Raw genomic sequence first — 22,244 nt, forward strand, 5'->3', positions numbered from 1 at the left:
CCAGAGACAGAGACAGAAAGATCTAGAAAGGGGAGGGAGGTGTCAGAAATGGACCAGGTAAACCTGAGGGCAGGGTGAAAGTTGGAGGCAAAGTTAATAAAGTCAATGAGCTCTGCATGCGTGCAGGAAGCAGCGCCAATGCAGTCATCAATGTAGCGAAGGAAAAGTGGGGGACAGATACCAGAATAGGCACGGAACATAGATTGTTCCACAAAGCCAACAAAAAGGCAGGCATAGCTAGGACCCATACAGGTGCCCATAGCTACACCTTTAGTTTGGAGGAAGTGGGAGGAGCCAAAGGAGAAATTATTAAGAGTAAGGACTAATTCTGCTAGACGGAGCAGAGTGGTGGTAGAGGGGAACTGATTAGGTCTGGAATCCAAAAAGAAGCGTAGAGCTTTGAGACCTTCCTGATGGGGGATGGAAGTATATAGAGACTGGACATCCATGGTGAAAATAAAGCAGTGGGGGCCAGGGAACTTAAAATCATCGAAAAGTTTAAGAGCGTGAGAAGTGTCACGAACATAGGTAGGAAGGGATTGAACAAGGGGGGATAAAACCATGTCGAGGTATGCAGAAACGAGTTCGGTGGGGCAGGAGCAAGCTGAGACAATAGGTCGGCCAGGACAGGCAGGTTTGTGGATCTTGGGTAGGAGGTAGAAACGGGAAATGCGAGGTGTGGGAACTATAAGGTTGGTAGCAGTGGATGGGAGATCCCCTGAGCGGATAATGTCGGTGATGGTGTGGGAGACAATGGGCTGGTGCTCCTTAGTGGGGTCACGATCGAGGGGTAAATAAGAGGAGGTATCCACGAGTTGTCACTGTGCCTCGGCAAGGTAGAGGTCAGTACGCCAGACTACAACAGCTCCCCCCTTATCGGTGGGTTTCTCGTATCCCTTTTGCCTATCACCTGTCCAGCTCTTGGCTCCATCCCTCCCCCTCCTGTCTTCTCCAATCATTTTGGATCTCCCCCTCCTCCTCCAACTTTCAAATACCTTTCTCACTCTTCCTTCAGTTAGTCCTGACAAAGGGTCTCGGCCTGAAACATCGACTGCACCTCTTCCTAGAGATGCTGCCTGGCCTGCTGCGTTCACCAGCAACTTTTATGTGTGTTGCTTGTGTAAAGATATGTACAATGTATAGAGAAACCGTGAAAAAGGATAAGATAGGGCATAATTGCAGTCAGAAGGATGGGTTCAAATGCATCTATTTTAATGAAAGAATCAGGAACGAGGGTGATGAACTTAGAGCATAGAACGGTACATGGAACTACAATATTTTGGCAATTACAGAAACTTGACTGTCAAAAGAGAAGGAATGGCTGCCAGTTGTTCTGGGGTTTTGATATTTCAAAAGACTCAGGGAGGAATGTAATAGTGGTGGAGTGACACTGCTAATCAGGGATGGCATCACAACTAGAGAAAGGGGGATGATGTAGAACTAAGGCAGTGCAGGTGGAAGTCAGAAACAGGAAGTGAACATCAGTCTATTAGGACTATCCTACAAATCCCCTACCCCTAATAGATACATAGACACTGAGGAACACATCGGGAGGCAGATTTTGGAAAGATGATAAAAAATAACAGGGTTGTTCTCATGGGCAACTTCAAGTTCCCTAATATTGATTTGCACCTCCTTAGTGCAAAAGGTTACATTGGGCAGAAATTGTTCGGGTGTCCAAGGACACCTGACACAGTATGGAAACAGGCCAACTAGAGAGAAGGCTATACTGGATCTGGTATTAGGCAATGAAACTAGTGTGATAACAGATCTCTCGGTGGATGAACATTTCGGAGACAGTGGCCACAACTCACTAACCTTTACTGTAGCCTTGGACACAGACAGCAGACAGTATGGGAAATATTTAATTGGGGGAGGATGAATTAAGGTGCTATTAGGCAGGAACAAGAGTATAATTTATAGGTTTATTTCTGGATAGGTTTGACCCTTTGAGACAGGGAAAGGATGGCAGGGTGAAGGAACCATGGTTGACAAGAGATGAGGAACATCTGGTCAAGAGAAAGAAAGTAGTATACTTAAGGTTCAGGAAGCAATGATCAGACAAGGCTCTAGAGAGGTACAAAGTAGTCAGGAAGGAGCTTATGAATGGACTTCTGAGACCTAGAAGAAAACATGAAAAGGCCTTAGTGAGTAGGATTAAGGAAGAGGCTAAAGATGTTTTACATATACATGAGGAACAGGAGGATGACTAGAGTGAAGGTTGCACCAATTAGGGGTGAGAGCGGAAACTTAGCTAGAGTCAAAAGAGGGTAGGAGAGATCCTTAATACATTGCTTCAGCATTCACCAATGAGAGGTACTTTGACAAATGTGAGATCAGCATAAAACAGGGTGACATGTAAAGCAAGTTGGCGTTAAGAAAGAGGATGTACTGAACTTTTGAAAAACATGAGGATAGATAACTCCCTAGGATCAGATGGGACATTCCCAGGTTACTACAGGAAGCAAGGAAAAAGACTGCCTTTCACAATGATTTTTATGTACTCATTGGCCACAGGTGTACAACCAGATGGTTGGAAGGTGGCAGATGCTATTCCTTCGTTCAAGAAAGGTAATGGGGATAACCCTGGGAATGATAGACCAATGAGTCCCAAGTCAGTGGTGGACAAACTATTGGAGAGAATTCTTAGAGACAGGAATTACAAGCATTTGATGAAGTATAGGCTGATTCAGGATAGTCAGCATGGCTTTCTGATGGGCAGGTCATGCCTGGGGTGGGGAGGGGGCTCGGTGGGAGGGGAGGGGCCTCAGTGGGAGGGGCGGGGCCTCTGCAGTGCAGTGCGGGGATGCACGGGGAGAAGAGAATAAGATTGATCTTAGAATAGGTTTAAAAGGCCAGCACAACATTATGGGCCTAAGGGCCTGTAATGTGCTATTATTTTCCATGTACCCACCTTAATCACAATTAATTCATTGTGAGTTCACGAGTTCAATCATGACAAATGTGTTGCCTGGAGATTAATTCAATTTTTCTTGCTGTAGTAACCATTCAAGCGAAAAGGTCATTCTTAGACATGCTTGTATGAATCAGCAAAAATGTCACTATGGCAGATATAATTGGTCTCAACACTGCAGGCTTGGGAAAGGACTACAAAAACAAACTAATCTCAGTTGTCAGTGGGAGATCCTATATGACCTGACTTTACTTTTCAAAGAGGTAACAAAATGAATTGATGACAGCAGTGTTGTTGGTATAGCCTACTTGGATTTCAGTATGCCCTTTGGCAATATTCCAACCTAAGACACTGGTCCAAAAAGTTAAAATCCTTGGGATCCAAGGTAAGTTGTCGGTATAACCTGTCAGAACTAATGACTTGCACAATGAATGGTAAAGCCAGAGGAACTACTGAAGAACGGAGGGACTTTAGTGTATATCCAAGAATACTCAAAACTTGTAGCACAGGTAGACAGATGGTGAATACAACAAACAGGAGCTTTACCTTTATTAACCATAGCATACAAAAGAGCAAGGAAGTTGTGATACAACTTCGACACTTTAACACGCTCTCAAAATTTGAAAAGGAGCCATTAAACAGCCTGAAAACAGATCAAAATACGTAATATCTGCTGACAAAGGATGCATGACTGTCGTATACAAGAAAGCTGACTTCATCACCAAGGCTCAGCAACTACGAAACAGCACAATGACCTGTCATTGCCTAGACAGTGATCCAACAATGAAACTGAAGAAATGCATAAACATAACTTTGAAGAAATTGCAAGACTTACAACAGATCACAAAAGAAGAACGGTGGAGAACGAAAGCAGATGAATCAAACATTGCTCAGTTCTACAGACTACCTAAAACACACAGAGGCATACCACTATGACTAATTGTGTCACTCCCCGCACACATGCATACAAATTAGCATAGGAATTGTGGAGATGGCTGAAACATTTGGTCACTGGATCCCAATAATCAATCAACAACACAAAAAGAACAACATCCTTCTATGTCACATGACTGTATACGTCTGTCAATTTCAAATTTGTACAAGGAGCAGTTACAGAACTGAATGGAGAAAAATCAATAAGCAGGACACTCACAAAAGGCGTCATATGTGAACTTCTTGATCTGTGCTTATCAACCTACTTCAAGTTTGATAGAGAAATTTATGAACAGATGACAGGTGCACCAATGTGAGGTCTTGTCTCTGGCCTAGATGCAGAAGTTGTAATGCAGAAACTAGAAAATGCAATTATATCAGAAATTACACTCAAACTCCAGGTGCAATATGTGGACGACACCTTTGTGATTATCAAGGAAGACAATGTACAAACCATCGACTGCTGAATAATGTCTTTAATGACAACGTTCACAATGGAAATTGAAAAGTAAAGTCAGCTCACATTCTTGGATGTTATTAAGAGAACTATCACTGGTCAGTTATAGACATCAGTCGAAAGGAAAGCGACTCACTCCGATCAAATTCTGAACTTCAATAGCAATCACCCAAAATGTAACAAACTGCATGAAGACCTTATTCAAGAGGATTGAGTCCCACTGCAACACCACAGACATAAAACTGGAAGAAAAGTGCCTCTTCAAAATCTTTCCACAGAACAGATATCCAAGAAGCTTCATCTGAAGGTACTTCAAGGTCAGAAATCCGAATATACAAACTACACGAATGACCAATAAACGAATTGTATTGCCGTACATAAAGAACGTCTCGGAAATGACAGCAAGACTGTTGCAGCAACATAACATCACAGTTTCTTACAAACTGGCTACAAATTTGAAAAGGAACTTACCAAAACTCAAAGCGCAACAAAATGTAACTGATAGAACAAATGTTATCTACAAAATCCAGTGTAGTGACTTTGACAAACATTACGTTGGTCAAACAGGAACAAAACTATTGACCAGGCTACACATCAGCTAACAAGCAGAAGGCATGACCCACTCCTGCTAGAATCAAGTCATGAAGATGAAGGAAGACACCATATCAACTGAACAACAAGAATGAGAATCTCTCGAAACATGGTTTTCTATAGAAGGATCCATCAACAAACACACATAGATCTGGTATATGAACCGTTACAGAGAAAAGAGAAACAATGATGTCAACAATCAACGAATTGCTGGTAATCTCGCATCTGGACAATGAAGCAAACACTTTCATCAGACCTCCCTCGAAGCTAGCCAATCAGAATCTTCTACTGCCAAACTGTAAACAGCGTATTGACCCAGCCAACCTAATCTCTATCAATTCAGACTGCAGAGTGTACAAGCCGTCATTCTGAGGAGACAACACCCTCAACTGTGTACTGTGATGGCTTGTCGATTGGAGCCGAAACGCCTGCAAACATTATGTCAAGCTCCGCAGTCAACCAAACTTCCAAATAGCCAACCCAAGCTACCAATATTCCACAATATTTCAAGTTGTGATACAACTTAATAAAATATTGGTAAGACTACAGATGATTACTGCGTACAGTTCTGGTTGCCATTCTATAGAAAGGATCTTATTGCAGTGGAAAGCTTGCAGGTGAGATCTGTCAGGATGCTGCCTGCAATGAGCATTTTAGTTACAAGGAGAGACTGGATGGACTGAGTTTGCTTTCCGCTGAGTAGATGAGGTTAAGGGGACCCTAACAGAATTTATGATGAGCACAGATAGGAAACTTTTCTCTATAGCAAAGATATGTTATACAAGAGGGTATAGGTTTAGAGTAAGGAGTAAGAGTTTAGAGACAATGGAATGAAGAACTTTCTCATTCAAAGGAAATCTGAAATGTACCGACCAAGTAGCTAATCAAAGCAGCTACTCTCACATTTAAGCAGTATTTAGAATAATACTCCAATCAGTAAGGAATGGAAAGCTACAGAACAGGTGCTGGTAAATGGGATTAGTATAGATAGGTACTTGATGAACGTCATGAACAAGGTGGGGCTATCTCTATACTGTGGTATTCTTTGACTCAATTCTTTATTTAGTTAGTGACAGCTAAACAGTGCACCCATATGGATGATTTAAGAAAAAAAAGAGGCCATGAGGTTTCAAATAGTTATTAAAGAAGAAAGAAAATAAAAGGGCTCATTATAATTAAAATCATGAAATCTGGACAAGGTAAGAGCTCAGATCTTCCAGAAGCTGGATGTTTTCATTTTACTCAGAGCACCAACTCCTATTCACTGATCACTGGTAGAATTTCCTATCTTGGACTCTATCGAATCGTGCATTCCAGTTGGATCGAATCCTACAGCCAGTTCTCTCGGCGTCTTCTCTCTCCATTTCCCGCTGAAAAAGACCTCAACCCACCCCAGTGTCTGTCACAAAACCTCTTCACTCAGCCTTCTCTAGAATTGGAACCTTCTCCTAATTTCACCATCCTAACTGGCTGACTTGACATTCCCAAGCTGAACATCACAACCCCTTACCTTTAACAGTAACCCAAACACTACCAGCAGAACACACTGCTTCTACAGAAAGCCATTAAATGAACCACCCTACACATTAACAGCAAAATCTTAACCAGGGTGTTACATACTTATTAAATCAACGCAGTTTGTACACAATGGTCTAACTTGTCATTGGTAATTCCATCATTTCAATAGTGATCACACTTAAATTAAAGACTGATGTTTAATTAAAGATTTGCTTTATTTGTCACATTTATATAAAAACAGTGAAATGTGCCATTTGCGAAAAATTATATCAGTGAGGATGTACTGAGGATGCCATGATTCCAGCACCAAAATAGCACAACCACAACTCACTGACCCTAACCTGTAAATCTTTGGAATGTGGGAGTGAACCAGAGCACCTGGAGGAAACATAAGCAGTCACAGGGAGAATGTACAAACTCCTTACAGACAGTGGCAGAAATTTAACCCCGATCTTATAGCTGGCGTGTACTACGATTCTACACCACTGTACCGCCACTTCAGTAGTACTCAATTGGATGGGAAAAAATTTTTGATGTCATCACTTTTCTATTTCTTTTAGTAACACATCATGATAACACAGTTGCCAGCCACAGAGTACAAAAGACCCAGAGCAACCAGATGATCTCACTTTCAATTCTTCAATGCATGGAAGCTAGCCAGTCTCAGAAATAGTGCAACTAGAATTCATTGGAATTGATTTAATTTACCTTGAGAACAGAATGCACAACTTAACTTTTTATTTCTGGCCTCTCTTCAGTGCATCCTGGTGAAAAGCTTAGGCAGCTATCAAGACGTGGCTAATACATGATGCCCCTATCAGTAAATATTATGCATCCGACACACGAAAGTTCATTTATTTATTTTTTTCTTTTTTTCTTTTTTTATTTGTATTGAAGGAATGACACAATACAGAATATATAATGGATTACATTTTCCTCCATTTTGCTTTTATATCATACCCCCAAACAAACCTCCCCCCACCCACCCTCCCCGAACATATCACCGCAGCTAATATATTTACAACACAACAATTCACAAATACAAGTACGGACATTTCACAACCATACCCCCCACACTACTTCAAGACGACGGCTCACACACATCTGCAACATGTCAGATGATCCAAAATACACTCATATTTACAATTCATCAACCACCCTGTGAGGTAAATTATAAGCGTGTTAAATGGGAGGCAACTTCCCAAGTACAATCAAATGCCCTCAACTAGTGGGTAATTCCTTAAGACTCCCAAAATATGATAAAAAAGGTCCCCATTTCAAATAGAACTTTTTCACAGACCCCCTCAAAGTGAATTTAATCTTTTCTAATTTCTGAAAAAAACATTACATCTTCTAACCAAGCAGCAGCAGTTGGGGGAGTGGCAGATTTCCAAACAGCAAAATTCTCCTACGCGCCAATAGCGATGTAAATGCAATGATAGCCGACTGGCTTGCATTTAAACCCAAATCATCATCTGCCACACCAAATACAGCTATAAGAGGGCAAGGTCTCAGTGTCACCCCCAAAACCTCACTGATAATTTTAAAAACCAGTGCCCAATAGTCATCAAGCTGAGGGCATGACCAAAATGCACGTACTAAACCAGCTAGAGAGAAGGAACACCTGCACAGCCAGCGTCTGTCCCAGGGTATATGTCTGCAAGTCTGGCTTTACTTAAATGTACCCTGTGTAAAATTTTAAATTGTATGAGCCCCAGTCTAGCACATGATGATGAGAAATGAACCCTATTCAATACTTTTGCCCAATATTCCTCAGCCAGATCCATACTGAGGTCATCCTCCCACCTATTCCTAGTTTTGTTTAGATCTTGAACTCCCAAAGACATCAGCTGAGAGTATAGTTCAGAGATCAGCCCTTTATTGTTAAAGCTAAGAGTGAGTTTTTCCCATAACGTAGCAGGTGGTAGATCAGGAAAAGGGAAATTTTTCCTTGACAAAGTGGCGAATCTGCAGGTATTTAAAAAAATGATTATGCGGAAGGCCATACTTACCGCGCAGGTTATCAAAACTATCAAATATGTTATCGGTATACAAATCCTCAAAGCACCTAAGACCGTTCAAACCCCATTGTCTGAAAGCTGAATCGAATGTGGAGGGAGGAAATAAATGTTTTTTATGAATGGGGCCCAGAACTGAAGCTGATATGAACTTATAGTGGCAGCAAAATTGATTAAAAATTTTGAGGGTGGAGACCACGACCGGGTTAGATGTGAATTGAGAGGATTTCAATAGTAAGGAAGAATACACCAAAGCTGGGAGAGACGAGGAGTGGCAAGACCGTGACTCAAGCAGGCACCAGATTATATCTGGCCGGTGGAGCCAAAATAATACTTTTTGAATGTTTGATGCCCAGTAATAACGAATAAAGCTGGGAAGACCCATTCCACCTACGTCACGACCTCTTTGGAAAGTGTGTTTATTAACCCTTGGGACCTTATTTTCGCAAATAAAGGAGGTTATAGCTTGGTCGACTGATTTAAAAAATAACTTAGATAAGAAAACTGGCAAACACTGAAACAAATAAAGAAATCCAGGAAGTATAGTCATTTTCACTGTTTGAATTCTTCCAGCTAATAGTAAGGGGTAAACTGCGCTATCTCTCAAAATCAGCCTTCATTTGGCTAACCTGAGGCCTGTAGTTAGCTTCAAACAGAGACGTAAAAGAACGAGTAATATGTATTCATAGGTATACAAAACCATCTTGACATAAAGGAAAAGGCAAAGATTCCTGTCGGATCTGTAGGGCCAAGTTATTAATGGGAAAGCATTTGCTTTTTTGAAAGTTCAGTTTATAGCCAGAGAAGGCTCCAAATTGACCTAATAATGACACAATAGCAGGACTACTACCTACAGGGTCGCTAACATAAAGTAAGAGGTCATCAGCATATAGGGATACATGGTGTTCCATGTCCCCTTTTCTAACACCCTGAAATAATGTAGTTGACTTAAGTGCAATAGGAAGAGGCTCAATTGCAATTGCAAAAAGAAGAGGGGACAATGGGCAGCCTTGGCGAGTGCCACGTGTTAATGGGAAATAGTCAGATCAAAAATAATTTGTCTGTATACATGCTAAAGGTGAGTGGTATAATAGCTTAACCCAAGCTACAAATATTCTGCCAAATCCAAATTTCTCCAAAACACTAAACAAGTATACCCATTCCACTCTATCAATCGCCTTCTCCGCGTCCAAGGAGATAACAACCTCTGGACTTGGAGAATCACTGGGTGAATAAACCACATCAGCCAGTCGACGGATATTAAAAAAAGAATGGCGATTTTTAATAAAACCTGTTTGATCGTCTGAAATTATCTTGGGAAGCGGACGTTCTAAAACGGCATGCAAGCACTTTAGCCAAAATTTTCACATCTACATTCAAAAGTGAGATGGGGCGATATGATCCACATTGAGTCAGGTCCTTGTCCTTTTTAAGAAGTAGTGAAATAGCTGCCTGTGAAAGAGAAAGGGGTAAGGAGCCATTCTTATGAGCTTATCCTTAAATTTCTTATAAAATTCTATTGGATAACCATCAGGACCTGGGGACTTACTGCTCTGCATAGCCATAATGGCATTATTAATCTCTTCCTGCCCAAGAGCCTGAGCTAGGTTCTCCACCTCCTCTGATTCAAGAGTTGGTATTTCCAAATTATCTAAAAAAAGTTCCATATTTGTTTTATCTGAGAGGAACTCTGAGGCATACAGAGAGGAATAAAAAGTTGCAAAGATGTTATTAATCTCTTTTGGATTGCTTGTCAAGTTTTGGTGCGTGTCTCTTATCTGAGGAATAAGTCGTGATGCAGCTTGACGTTTCAACTGATGAGCCATAAGCCGCTCACCTTGTCACCATATTCATAATAGAGGCCACGTGTCTTAAGAATTAATTGTTCTGATAGGTTTGTAGATAGAAGATTAAACTTCGCTTGCAAATCAACCCGGCTTTTATATAATTCTGCAGTGGGTGCCTCAGAGTATTTTCTATCCAGGTCCAAAATAGATTGCAATAACATTTGCATTTCCTTCCCACGCTCTTTATTGGCATGTGAAGCATAAGATATTATTTGACCCCTCAAGTAAGCTTTTAAAGTTTCCCAAAGTAAAGAGTACGTTACCGACTCAGTTTTGTTAGTCTTGAAGACTGTGTCAATGTTAGCCGATATATAACTACAAAGTTTCTCATTAGAAAGCAAAAGGGGGTTAAGTCTCCACAGAGGCTGTTCTCTAACGTTTAAAGGAAAACATAGGTCCAGTTTCACGGTCGAGTGATCAGATATAACTGCAGCAGTGTATTCAATTTGTCTAATCATTGGTATCAAGGAGTTATCTATAAAGAAATAGTCTAGCCTGGAATAGAAGTGGTGAACATAAGAAAAGAAAGAGAATTGCCTAACTGATGGATTCAAAAATCTCCAAGGATCCATATAACCATTTTCTTGCATAAACATCGAGAAGGCCTTTGCCATACCAGAAAATGTTCCCCTAGGGCAAGACCTATCAAGCAATGGGTCAATAGCACAGTTCAAATCTCCGGAAAAGATTACCTTATGTGTATTCAGGTTAGGTATTAATGACAAAATCTTATTTGCAAATTGGACATCGGCCCAATTAGGGGCATAAACATTTACCAAAATAACAGGTATCTGAGAGAGCCAGAGACTATAATAAAGCGACCATTAGGGTCACTGATTACATCAGATGGTGTGAACTGCATTCTTTTGGTGATTAATATTGCCACCCCCCTGGAATGAAAAACCTGACTAATCCATGCTTTACGAAGTCTATTATGGTCCTCCACTCTTAAGTGTGTCTCTTGTAGAAATAGTATATCTGCTTTTAATTGTTTCAGATGAGAGAAAACTTTAGCTCTTTTAACCGGACCATTGAGCCCCTTTACATTCCAAGAAATAAACCTCACAGGGTGGCCTCCATCAGTAGCACTCACGTTAACCATATCAAAAGACACACAGGGCCTACAATCCAAAACAGTGCAAGGGTATAAGTTGCACACAATAACGCACAATGAAAAGAAAGTCTGATCAATCGGTAACACACAAAAGAATAAACTGCCACGGTAATCCCCCAAAACATTCTCCCCACCCCTTTACACAAACAACAGAAAAACCCAATTAACCCCCGAAACCTAGATCTACCTCCCCAATTGAGGATGATCGCAGGCAGTACCCAACAAAAAACTTCCAAGGCGTTCCCCATACAGCCCAACTTCCAATCTAATCTAGAGTGGCTCCCCTCCTTAAAATTTATCCTATTACTTATACTACCTTTAATATAACATATAGGCTAAAGATGACACAGGTCAAGCTAAGCATTAAAAACAAAAAAAAACACTAGGCAACTTAAACACCCGAGATATAAATCCCAAATATTTACATTTTACTGGTTGAAAGTTTTTGTTAATCAGTTTCGGCAGCATAGCAGTTTGACCCGATCGCGTTCCACAAATTAAACTGGAAAAAATGAACAAAGAAGTGGATTATGAAAATTAACTGTTTGCCTCAGCATGAGGCCCCTTCAATGCTGCATGAATCACCTAAACAAAAAATCATTGCTCTTCTCGTTCTTCTTCTCCCCAGTGCGAATGGTAAAACTCTTTGGCCGCCTCTGGTGTATTGAAATAATGCTTTTTACCTTCATGTATGACCCGGAGCTGGGCAGGATACAAGAGGCCAAACCTGACCTCTTTCCCGTAGAGCAAGGATTTCACCTCCTTGAAAGCTGCTCGTTATCTACCCAGCTCCGCACTAAAATCTTCATTAAAAAACACCCGGTGTCCGCGGAAATACAGCTCCTGCTTCCGTCTATTGATGATGCGTTGCTTATCTTGAAAGGAGTGAAAGCAAACCAGGAACGTTCTTGGTCTTGTTTGCTTGGCTCCAGAGACACCAGATGGTTTACGTCCGAGTCAGTGAGCACGCGAAAGTACGAATGGCCTTGGGAAAAAATTTGTCCCCAGCACTTCGTCAAAAAACTCGGTCATAAATTTAACAGGGTCCGAACCTTCCGATTTTTCAGGATGCCGACCACTCTCAAATTGGATGTCCGTGACCAATTTTTGAGGTCATCTAGCTTCCCCTTCAGACATGCATTTTCGCTCTGCAACGTTGCAATGGCAACTTCGACGCTCACCAGTCGGTCACTGTAATCATTCAGGCCGTCTTCAACCTCACAAATGCGTTCGTCGTGCGACTCGTAAGAAGACATAATTTGTTCCATGGTAGCATTCACTGGTGATAAAGCATCTTCAAGTTCTCTTTTTAGGGCAGAATGCACCGCTTGCATCATGTCAGTAATAAGTACTAAACGAAGCCTCCCCTAGTCATTAGGTAGCGCAGGTCTGGGTCCAGGTCCAGCAGCGTGCAACGGCGCCATTACTGCAACATCAGCCTTCTTGCTTGAGGCTTCGCTATCTTTTTCCCCAGTTTTACTTCGAAGGTACATTCTACTTGCCATTTCAATGTCCAGCTATGTCCCGCATTGTTCACAATGGTAAATTTTCAGTTATCTTGAGCATACGGCAAAGATAAACAGGTAGATTTTCAATAAAAATCAGGAGCCACACTCACACGCACCGACTCACACCATACTCAACCCCGGAAGTCCCCACCCGAAAGTTCATTTAGAACAACTACCAGCAGATACATCTGCAGGTTTAGACAATAACTCCAGAAGAGAAAGGTGAAAAAGCTGGCACAAAATACGGTGCAACAAATCAATATTAACAAAACAAAAGAATAAAATTCCACGATATACTAAGTGCCTAAGTTTTGATAGACTTGAGATATACATACTGTGCCACCATTTATTTGTATATTCATCCACTGAAAGGAAGCAAAATTCTAAAATTCTTTATACAATCAAAAGAACAACAGGCCAATGCCATCAAAATGAGAGAACATACTGTACAGGTGTCCCTGCTTTTCGAACGTTCGCTTTACAAAACCTCGCTGCTACGAAAGACCTACATTAGATACCTGTTTCGCTAACAGAAGGTGTTTTCACTGTTACGAAAAAAGGAAGCGTGCAATAAAAGGCAGTGCGCGCCCTGAGCAGCCAAGCTCCTCCCCCAGAACTGCATTCTAGCCGGCACATGCCCATTAGCAAGTTGAGTTCTAAGGTATCAGAAAAGCCTAAAAGAGCTTGCAAGGGTGTTACACCTAGCGTAAAACTAGACATAATTAACTGTTTCGATCGTGGCGAAAAAAGTAAGGACAAAGTGAGTTTGGCTTGTGGAACCTGACGAAGATGATGTTGAAGAGGTTTTGGCATCCCATGACCAAGAACTGATAAATGAAGAGCTGATGCAATTGGAAGAGGAAAGGGTAACAATCGAAACGGAATGCAGTAGCGAACGGACCGAAAGTGAAGTCGTCCAGGAACTGAACGTGAAGCAACTGCGTGAGATTTTTCACTTCAGTGATTGCAGAAAAGTACAACTTTAATTTTGAAAGGGTACATTGGTTTAGGGCATATTTGCAAATGGTTTGAGTGCTTACAAAGAACTGTATGATAGGAAAATGCGCGAGGCTAAGTAGTCAAGCATACTGTCATTTTCCAAGCCTTCCACATCAGATGACGAACCTCGACCTTCGACATCGAGGCAGGCAGACATAGAAGAAGATGACCTGCCTGACCTGATGGAAACAGACGACGATGAGATGACACCCCAGTGTCCCACCACCCCAATCCCTGGGCCGCGGACCGATACATTGCTGCAGAGAATGCAGCGGTAGCCGGGACGCACCCAGCACATCTTTAAGAAAAAAAGCCGAAACAAACAAGCTAATTAATTAGGTGCCACCCGGCACATAATTGTCAGCCCAGATCAGAGGCGATTGCCGATTGTGTCGCCTCTGATCTGGGCCAAAATTTACGTGCCGGGCGGCACCTAATTAATTAGCTTGTTTATTTTGGCTTTTTTCTTAAAGATGTGCTGGGTGCGTCCCGGCTACCCCTGCATTCTCCGCGGATCGGTATCAGTTTGCTGCCCGGAGGTTGGGATCCACTGCACCACCCCAACCTCCAACGACTCAGCCTAACACACCATCATCAGTATGCTCAGCGCTGTCTTCCCAATTCCGGTAAGTGACACTACACTGTACATACATTATTTCTACTTTATATAGGCTGTGTATTTTTATGCGTTATTTGGTATGATTTGGCAGCTTCATAGCTTAAAGGTTACTGGAGAGAGTGTTTCTGCCGAGAGCACTTGCATGAGATTTTCGCTATGGAGAACTGTGCGGCAATGATCGTAGAAAAGTATTTCTACTTTATATAGGCTGTGTATTTATCATATCATTCCTGCTTTTACTATATGTTACTGTTATTTTAGGTTTTATGTGTTATTTGGCATGATTCGGTAGGTTATTTTTTGGGTCTGCGAACGCTCACAAATTTGTCCCATATAGATAAATGGTAACTGCTTCTTCGCTTTACGACATTCCGGCTTACGAACCGTTTCATAGGAACGCTCTACCTTCTGATGGCAGGGGAAACCTGTATTCCAATTATTTAATAACAATGTTATGTCCTACCTAATGTAGTTTGTTATTTCTAATTACTAGATATCATTGCTTAATTGTGAGTTTACAGTTGATGATTACTCAATATCACATGGTTAAGCAATTAGCTTTCAACATCAGGTCGGCCATTGTATATCATTTGTACATTTCATTTAGTCAGTAGTAGATAGAAACACTTAGAAGTCAAAGGAATTTCAATTAATATTTGAATCTACCTTTCATGAGAACATCAAGAAGTACCGTCTTTTTACATCAGCTCCTTGCGTACTGTAATGCATTGGTGAATAGTAAAGCCATCTTCAAACTGCAACTACACGGGACTGAAGTTTACCTATCTGCCTAGTTTAAGAAAATGGGGAAATGCTTGAGTGAGGGCAGAATAAACAAAAAATAATTATACCTTGCTGTGCGAAAACACTTCACTAATTCATCCAGTACTCTGTTGTTCAGCAGCTCTGGTTCGGTCACGGTCTGTGAATGAGGAGGAGATACAGATGAAGTTCTATAAGATTTGACACCAACTCCCAATATGAAAATAACTATTCAAACTAAAGATAAGATGAAGCTTGTTTCGAGATCACAACACTTAAACTCATTGCCTGTGCAAATCAAGCTTATGCTGATGGCATATAAAAAGTTTGTTCACTGGGAATCCATTGTCCATTCCTGTGCTCTAGACAGACACATCATTCGATCTAACAGCAGGCGTTTTTCTTAGTCAGAGCAAATGGTGACAAACCTTCGACCCTATTTCCCAATACTGTTAGCTCCACTACCATAGTAAAAAAATACTAACAAATGATCATAATAAGAGCATACAAATAATATATAGAATGCAAAATTCTCCAAATGTTACATACACTGAATGCATACACTCACTGAAAATCAAATCTTACAAAGTCCCAGCCAATATTCATGATAAATTTTCTTTTGCTCTCCTTTTGTCCTTAGTGTTGATATTTCTTTCATCCTCACATAACACCTTATTTCTCTACCACTTTTGATCTTTAAATGATACATCAGTCTATTAACACCAGAACACATTGTTTACCGATTGCTTCTCTCAATGTCTTACACTTCCTTTGCTTTGCATCTTCTGCCTTTCACCTTTTTCCTAATTCAATGGCTCAATCGTTCAATTTAATATCAGAGAAATGTATTCAATATACATCCTGAAATTCTTGTTCTTCGCAGGCATCCACAAAAACAGGAGTGCCCCAAAGAATAAGTGACAGATAGAATGTTAGAACCTCAAAGCCCCCTACAGCCACCTCCCATGCACAAGCAGCAAAGCAACGACCCCACCCCCAACCACTTCTGCAAAAAAAGCTTCAGCACCCTCCACCCACCAAGCTTGCAGCAGTAAAGCCCCAATAAAGACCACGAAGACCATGTCCATAAATAAAGGCTGATTTTAAAAGATGCCCTTTTATTAATGGAAGCAGTTTTCTCCGGTTTATTTTTTTCATGTTTATTTGGCAGCTTTTATTACATTTGTTTACACTTCAGACAGCCCTTCAATTTCAAGAATAAAAGGATTGGACCTCAGTTCTCAATATGTATTCCTATTATAGGTGCATTACATAAATACATCATAATAAATCCTGTGGACATATTTATGCCAAATATGTTGCAGTCATGGCTATATAACATCTGACATACAGCCACATCATATAATGTTTATATAAATCCCAAGATTTTCAAACTCTCAGAGCAGGTTGACCATGGACTAACATAGAAAAATATTAAATTCAATATTCTGCTTCCTCATGCATATTCAAGAATGGCTGTCTCCTCAACCTTAACGGGACAGTAAAGATCTTACTTACCACACAACATATCGGACATTGGGTCTTGTATGATAAAAATTTCCGTACACAAAGTGAACAATCTAGAAAGTGAAAAGATAAAATTATTGAAAATTCACATAAATCCTCTCAGGCAATACAGTAGAAATTGAATTAATCTGGATAATAAGATGAAGTATTTTCATACAATGTTTAAGGTTTAATGTTCTGCAATTATATCCACATTTTTTGTACAAGTCATAAATCAGTTATTTATTTTGTTACTAAACATTTACCAGCACACTACATTCAGTCTTCTAGAGCAACATTTACAAAATGCTGGAGGAATTGAGCAAATCAAGCAGCATCTCTGGAGGGGAATAAACAGTCAATGTTTTGCAGCATGGATGTTTTATTTATTTATTTATTTATTTATTTTTCGAGATACAATGCAGAATAGGCCCTTCCAACCATCCCGCTCAGCAATCCCCAACAACCTCGACTTAATGCTAACTTAATCACCAAACTATTTACAATGACTAATTAACTTGCCCAGTACGTCTCTGGACTGTGGGAGCAAACCAAAGCACCCAGGAAAAACACACGGGGAGGACACACAGACGACTTACAGAGGACTCCAGAATTGAACTCCGAATTCCAACAAACTGAGCTGTAGTGGCGTTGCACTAACCACTACACTATCGTAGCACCCTTTATCAGGACTGGAAAGGAATGGGGCACAGGCTGCAATAAGAAGATGGGGGAAGGGGAAAGGAGTAAAGGTAGGTGGGGGGGAGGGGATGAAATAATCAGCCGTTAGAGAAGTCAGTGTTCACGCCAATAGGTTGGAAGCTACCCAGACAGAATATATGGATATGAGGTATTGCTCCTCCAACCCTAGCTTGGCCTCCATCGTGGCAATAAAGGAAGCCAAGGACCGACATGTCAGAATGGGAATGGGAATGGGCAGTCAAATTGAAATGGGAAATCTCTGGGAGATCCTGCCTCTTGCAGCAGACAGAGTGAAAGTGCTTGACACAGCAGTTCCCCAATCGATCCCACCAATATAGCATAGGGTTCGCCAGGAGCACCAGATACAATAATTATACTATACAACTCATGATAAATGCTATACTTGCCCTCAACACGGTCTCCCTCATCACCATTCAGGGCTCCAAACACTCCTTCCCGGTGAGACGACACCTGACCTGCAAGTCTGTTGGGGTCATTCATTGTATCTGGTGCTCCTGGTGTGACCTCCTCCACATTGGTGAGCCCTGACACAGATGAGGGGACCACTTTGTCAAGCACCTTCATTCTGTGTTCCGCAAGAGACAGAATCTCCAGTGGCAAGCCATTTCAATTCAACTTCCAATATCCATTCTGTTATCTATCCATGGCCAATCTGACGGCATGAACATTGAGTTCTCTAAATTCCGGTAGTTTCTCCCTACTCCCTTCTTAATCCTTCACCTCACCCCACCTTCTTATTCTAGCTTCTACCCCCTTCCATTCCACTCCTAATAGTCTCAACCCAAAATGCCAACTGTTTATTCCTGACTATAGATGCTGCCTGACTTACTGAGTTCCTTCAGTATTTTGCATGTGTCGTTCTAGATTTCCAGCATCTGCAGAATCTCTTGAATTCATATCCTCCTACCTTTTTCTTCTCATAGAAGAATGATATCAGTTTTAAAAAAAAACAAAAAGTTGGATTAAAAATTGACTCCAATCATGTAGTCAGAGATACTATCACCTTGAAACACAATTCATCCCCTCAAGGCATGCTGTCAGTGGATTCCACCAAGAATTGTCCCAAATCTGCTAATCTTCAAGCAAGTGGCACTAGAACCATGATTAAATTAGTTTTCAGATTACAAAAAGATTTTGATTTTAGAAACACAGTCAATTCCAAAAAGACTTAGCTATGTTTTGAACAGATAGTACTTTCTTTATCTCCTACTTCAGGAGCTTAGTAGCAGGTAGCTACCTTCCAATTTCCTAGTATTTGCTCAGGGAAATTTGTGTTAGGTTAAACCGACTACTGGTTCAGCTATGCCATTTACCTCAATGCAGAGGAATAGCTGAGAGGGAGATAGATAAGCTTTGAGTAACTTACATTATTTTTAAAATTGCATGATCTAAATTCAAATAATCTTTTTATTTTTAAGTATCTAATTGCATTTTTAGTGTTTTCCAGTGCTGTACTTACCAATGCTTATGTTTGAATGAATATTTATAATTAAGTTTAATGTGGATTTAATTCTCAAGATTTTGAATATCTTTGATGCTTTTGCATTCACAGATTCTAAAATATTTGATGGATTTTATAGCCAGTAAGCCTATGACTTAAGGAAAAAGGTACAACATAATTCTGACACAAAATATTGCAGAAATGTAAAGGTAGTGTAAAAGAGAACATTCAAATTGGTAGCTGTCAAGCAAGGTAGGTTTTTACAATACCTTAAACACAGTAAAAATGTCAAGGTGCTTTAAAGAAACTTTGAAAAACAAAATTTAACACCATGTTACAAGTTAAAAGAGATGTCAAAAACTGAATTGAAAGACTTCCTTTCCTTCTTTCCCGTTGGTCCTTTCAGTTTCACCCACCTAAAACTTGGCTTTCTCACAGTTTCTTTCCATAATATACAGTAGGTGACTTCCTACCTATCAGCAGAAAGGTCATCTCCAACAGTCCTATATTGATATTGCTGATTCCACCCAATGCCTCTCTTTTTAAACTCTCCTATATTAATCTCTTCCTCTTGGTATGGCTGTATTAGAAATGCCACCAAACTTAATACGGGACTATTTATCTGAGCAATAAATTCATATATGAATAAGATATTTCTTTTATAGATTTAAAAAAAAGCTTTTTCTAGGTGTCACAAACAAGAGAAAATCTGCAGATGCTGGAAATCCAAGCAACACATGCAAAATGCTAGAGGAGTACAATCGATGTTACAGGCCGAGACCCTTCAGCAGGGGACCTGCTGAAATCTCGGCCCAAAATGTCGACTGCTTACTCTTACTCTTTTCCAGCTGCCTGGCCTGCTGAGTTCCTCCAGTATTTTAGAAACATAGAAACATAAAAAATAGGTACAGGAGTAGGCCATTCGGCCCTGCGAGCCTGCACCGCCATTCAGTATGATCATGGCTGATCATCCAACTCAGAACCCTGTACCAGCCTTCCCTCCATACCCCCTGATCCCTTTAGCCACAAGGGCCATATCTAACTCCCTCTTAAATATAGCCAATGAACTGGCCTCAACTGTTTCCTGTGGCAGAGAATTCCACAGATTCACCACTCTCTGTGTGAAGAAGTTTTTCCTAATCTTGGTCCTAAAAGGCTTCCCCTTTATCCTCAAACTGTGACCCCTCGTTCTGGACTTCCCTAACATCGGGAACAATCTTCCTGCATCTAGCCTGTCCAATCCCTTTAGGATTTTATACGTTTCAATAAGATCCCCCCCTCAATCTTCTAAATTCCAATGAGTATAAGCCTAGTCGATCCAGTCTTTCATCATATGAAGGTCCTGCCATCCCAGGAATCAATCTGGTGAACCTTCTTTGTACTCCCTCTATGGTAAGGATGTCTTTCCTCAGATTAGGGGACCAAAACTGCACACAATACTCCAAGTGCGGTCTCACCAAGGCTTTGTACAACTGCAATAGTACCTCCCTGCTCCTGTACTCAAATCCTCTTGCTATGAATGCCAGCATACCATTCGCCTTTTTCATCGCCTGCTGTACCTCCATGCCCACTTTCAATGACTGGTGTATAATGACACCTAGGTCTCGTTGCACCTCCCCTTTTCCTAATCGGCCACCATTCAGATAATAATCTGTTTTCCTGTTTTTGCCACCAAAGTGGATAACCTCACATTTATCCACATTAAATTGCATCTGCCATGAATTTGCTCACTCACCTAACCTATCCAAGTCACCCTGCATCCTCTTAGCATCCTCCTCACAGCTAACACTGCCGCCCAGCTTCATGTCATCCGCAAACTTGGAGATGCTGCAATTAATTCCCTCATCTAAGACATTAATATATATTGTAAACAGCTGGGGTCCCAGCACTGAGCCTTGCGGTACCCCACTAGTCACTGCCTGCCATTCTGAAAAGATCCCGTTTATTCCCACTCTTTGCTTCCTGTCTGCCAACCAATTCTCTATCCACATCAATACCTTACCCCCAATACCATGTGCTTTAAGTTTGCACACTAATCTCCTGAGTGGGACCTTGTCAAAAGCCTTTTGAAAATCCAAATATACCACATCCACTGGTTCTCCATGTGGTTTTACATGTGTTGCTTTTTTCTAAGTGTAATCAGACATGGAAATGCTACATGAACGCAAAAATGAATCTTTTGGAAGCAGCAGAAATGCATTTTTTTTTAAGTGTGCAGCATATATTTATTCAAAAACTAAACACTACATAAGCTGGAAATCAGAAACAGAAATGCTGGAAATTCTCATCGGAACAGGCAGCATCTGTAGAGTGAGAAATAGTTAACATTTCAAGTTGGTGATCTTTCTTCAAAACATGGTAAGTCATTGCTATCTAGTGACCTGGGCGATGTCAATGAGTGGACCAAGAGGAATTTGTGATGACAGGTATCTGATAAATAGAAGTTTCTCTTCTCCACCAAACATTTTGTTTGCTAATATGCCTGCTACTCGGGCGTTTTTTGCACTAATGCTGTATCTGTATTTTTTTAATTCATTAATCATTAGGTGTGACTGAAACTTCACTGTTTATGATACTCATTGCCATCAGTGATTTATTAATTATTTTTGTGCTGAATTTACCTTCCTATGACTTTATGATTACACTGCAAGGCACACAAAATGCTGGCAGAACCACAAACAGTCGGTGTTTCCAGCTGAGACCCTTCTTTCTTTCTTTCTTTTTAAATCTTTTTATTGAGTAAGTATACAAAAAAGGTAAGCCATATAAACATTAATACAATGTTAAAGTATAATAAAATTCCAAAAGATAACAATACCAAAAAGAAAATACTACAAACAATGTAATTTAAGCATAAGAAACCAAGATAACATAATAGTATACTAGATTTTATATATATCAATGGAAAAAAAGAAAAAAAAACCCAAAAAAAAACCCACCGTGCAGCTAACTAAAAGCAAAGCAAAGCAATGGGCTAACTTGAAACCAAACAGAGTTAAACTTAAAATCACGTCCTCAATCCAGACCTCCATTAAAACAGTGAAAAAAAAACAAGAAGGGTAAATATTACATTAAATGAAAATATCGAATAAAAGGTCCCCAAATCTGTTCAAATTTAAATGAAGAATCATAAAGGTTACTTCTAATTTTCTCCAAATTCAAACATAAAATCGTCTGAGAAAACCAAAAAAAGGTAGTTGGAGCATTAAGCTCTTTCCAATGTTGTAAAATACATCTTTTCGCCATTAAAGTAAGAAATGCAATCATTCTACGGGCTGAAGGGGAAAGATTACT

The 22,244-nt window shown here is 40.5% G+C and overlaps 1 protein-coding gene across 2 annotated transcripts in view; it reads right to left on the minus strand.

Moving 5' to 3' along the window:
- The window catches only part of rad18 (RAD18 E3 ubiquitin protein ligase), a 285,072-nt gene that overhangs the window by 240,509 nt on the left and 22,319 nt on the right, over positions 1-22,244 (minus strand). For both annotated transcript variants that reach the window (XM_063067843.1, XM_063067842.1), the window contains exons 3-4: positions 16,799-16,860; positions 15,370-15,440 (exon numbers count right to left, since the gene is read on the minus strand). In XM_063067843.1, the coding sequence (XP_062923913.1) occupies positions 15,370-15,440; positions 16,799-16,860 (133 nt within the window). The remainder of the gene's footprint in view (positions 1-15,369; positions 15,441-16,798; positions 16,861-22,244) is intronic.

This window comes from Mobula hypostoma, chromosome 15, assembly GCF_963921235.1.
Source record: "Mobula hypostoma chromosome 15, sMobHyp1.1, whole genome shotgun sequence".
Taxonomy (NCBI): Eukaryota; Metazoa; Chordata; class Chondrichthyes; order Myliobatiformes; family Myliobatidae; genus Mobula; species Mobula hypostoma.